The following is a 2,500-nucleotide window of genomic DNA, read 5'->3' as shown; positions in this document are numbered from 1 at the left end:
CGCCACACTACACTACACTACACAACACTACACTGCCATGCTTTACCCTACACAACGCCCACCTTCACATTACTACACTTCTTCGCCAGCACGTTACAGAGGAACTCACCAAGTGGAAGAAAAGAGAAAGATAGGTCAAATCCTCTATATTGAACAATCCCGTCTGAATGAAAAGACAACACAGCTGCGCTACTAGTAATCAGCACGCTTCCTCCAGTTTGCACACCGCAGTATGTGCCGATGATATGGTTCCTATCATTGCTGATTCTTAAGTAGTCGTACCTATCATATAAAAGGACACAAGCACATTAATCAAATAATAATCAAAGAAAATATGTCACATTCATGTCAAAACCAGGTCGAGAAATTGGGTACACCATAAAATAGCAAATTATTTGCATAGAAATCCTGTCTTCGAAATCCTGTGCGATTTTTATCGCATATTTTGACAACTATGGAGAGATCGTTAAATTGGGCATATTATTAAATAATATTGAAAGCTAGATCATCAAGACAGTCCTGCGTTCCTGGCAGGCCCCTTGTTGTCCTTAAAGCGTACAACCGCTCACTAGCCTTCGAGAAAACTGAATGGACATGAAGATCCCACTTAAGATCGCGCTTGATATGGACTCCAAGAGGCTTGACTGACTGGACAGACTCAAGTTGTTGATTGTTAACATCGAGGGGTCGAGCGAGACTTGACTCTTTGCAAAGCAGATAGTGAGCTCCTTGGTCTTTTTTGTGTTGAGTCGCATATTGTTGCTAACTGTTCACTGGTTTATTTGATCCACCTCTTTCTGTAGAGTACACGTAGCACATGCGGGAGTGACAACCTCGAAGATGGTGCAATCGTCAATATACTTATAAATAGGAAGGGAAGTAGACAAGTCCTTAATCATGACCAGGAAAAACAGGAGGCCAAGCTTGGTCCCCTGTGGTACCCCGGCATTGATAGACTTCCACCTAGATTTCACTTGACCAAGCTTGACACGCTGGGACCGGTCTTGAAGAAAGCTCGCAAACCAGTTCAATAAGATATAGGCGGAACATTTAGTTGGCAAAGCTTTTGAATCCAGATGTTGTGATCGATTCAATCAAACGCCTTAGAAAAGTCAATCAGGCAAGATCTAATAACCGCCTTAGGGGTCTCAGCTCCTTGCAGCCACTCGTGGATAAGACGTACCAAGGCGTGGGAGGTGGACGAATCTTTGATCCCGCCGAACTGATGGGAGTCGATATGAGGCATCACAATAGGGCACAGCCACGAGAAAACAAACCCTTCCAATACTCTGATAAACAAAGCAGTGAGTGAGATCGGCCTTAAATCGCACTGTAAAGACTTTGGCTTGGGAGTCTTCGCAAAAGGGAGAACATCGGCACATTTCCACAACGAAGGAACTTTGCCTTGTCTGATAGAGGCGTAAAATATAAAGGCGTTAGGGTGGGAAATGACTGGCGCAAAATCCTTTAATAGCCAATTAGGGATATCATCAGATCCAAGGTGATTTACCTTCCTTTACGGCCAAGAGAGAACGTTCAACGGCCTCTGGTGTAATGATTAACTCGTCAAGTGTGTGATCCACAGCAACAGGGCTGTATTCCAAAGGTGGCATGTCACTAGAAATATTGCTGAACGAAACGTTGCATGCTAATTGGAAGCGGTCGGATACCGAGTTAGTCGAGGCTTACATTGTTCAAAACACGCTGCACGCTCACTAACCAAACTACATCAGCTGATCGCCTTCGTAGCTTCTGGTTTGAAATCTAATTACTTGAAGACAAGGCCACCAGCAATCCTATAAATTTGATGATCTAAATGAAGCTTTGGGCGTCCGTTCATAATCTCCAAATGAAAATTCATTTACGTCATCCCAGAACACAACAAGGTACCCATGCATTAAATATTGTAACCGATGTAGAATAGAGCAAAGTATTTGCAAAGCAAATTATTGGCTAACGTCTTGGCACTTACCCGCAGTTTGATTGATGTTCCAATTCATCATAACGAATATGTTAAGGCCTCCGTTTATAACCTCCAATACATTTTCACGCCCACTCAAATCAAACTTAAATAGGTGCACCGTAGAGCAAATATTTGGAAAACAAACCCAATCCTAATGTTTTGGCACTTACCTGCATTTTGAATGATGTTCCAAGTAAAAAAAGTTAAAGTAAATGACCAACTTCTGGTCAAAAGGAATAGGAACTCGATAGACACAATCCATGTTTCTTGGATAGTCGTTAGGATATCCGGGACTTCTCAGGGTGTTGTTTCTGAAAGACCCACAATCTGAAAGAAAATTAGCATTATCAGTAAGTAAAATATTGTAGAGAACAACACCGTTCACGATCAGAGACACGTATCTGAAAGGGAAACTCCGTAGCAAAGGAAAAAAAAAAGCAAAGAATCTCTAATGAATTTATTAAGATCTTTCTGATACCTTTAGATCCCACGCGGTGAGGGAAAAGGCCGGTAACCATGAAAGAACTATTCATCGTA

The 2,500-nt window shown here is 42.1% G+C and overlaps 1 protein-coding gene across 6 annotated transcripts in view; it reads right to left on the bottom strand.

Moving 5' to 3' along the window:
* Positions 1-2,500, bottom strand: part of LOC137978715 (cubilin-like) — a 101,934-nt gene that overhangs the window by 43,228 nt on the left and 56,206 nt on the right. For 5 of the 6 annotated variants that reach the window (XM_068825737.1, XM_068825740.1, XM_068825738.1 and 2 more), the window contains 2 exons: positions 2,134-2,290; positions 110-282 (listed from right to left, as the gene is read on the bottom strand). The exons of the other annotated variant lie outside the window; for it this stretch is intronic. In XM_068825737.1, the coding sequence (XP_068681838.1) occupies positions 110-282; positions 2,134-2,290 (330 nt within the window). The remainder of the gene's footprint in view (positions 1-109; positions 283-2,133; positions 2,291-2,500) is intronic. 6 annotated transcript variants of the gene reach the window in all.

Source organism: Montipora foliosa, chromosome 12, assembly GCF_036669935.1.
Source record: "Montipora foliosa isolate CH-2021 chromosome 12, ASM3666993v2, whole genome shotgun sequence".
Taxonomy (NCBI): domain Eukaryota; kingdom Metazoa; phylum Cnidaria; class Anthozoa; order Scleractinia; family Acroporidae; genus Montipora; species Montipora foliosa.
This window is presented reverse-complemented; position numbering and strand designations above follow the sequence as displayed.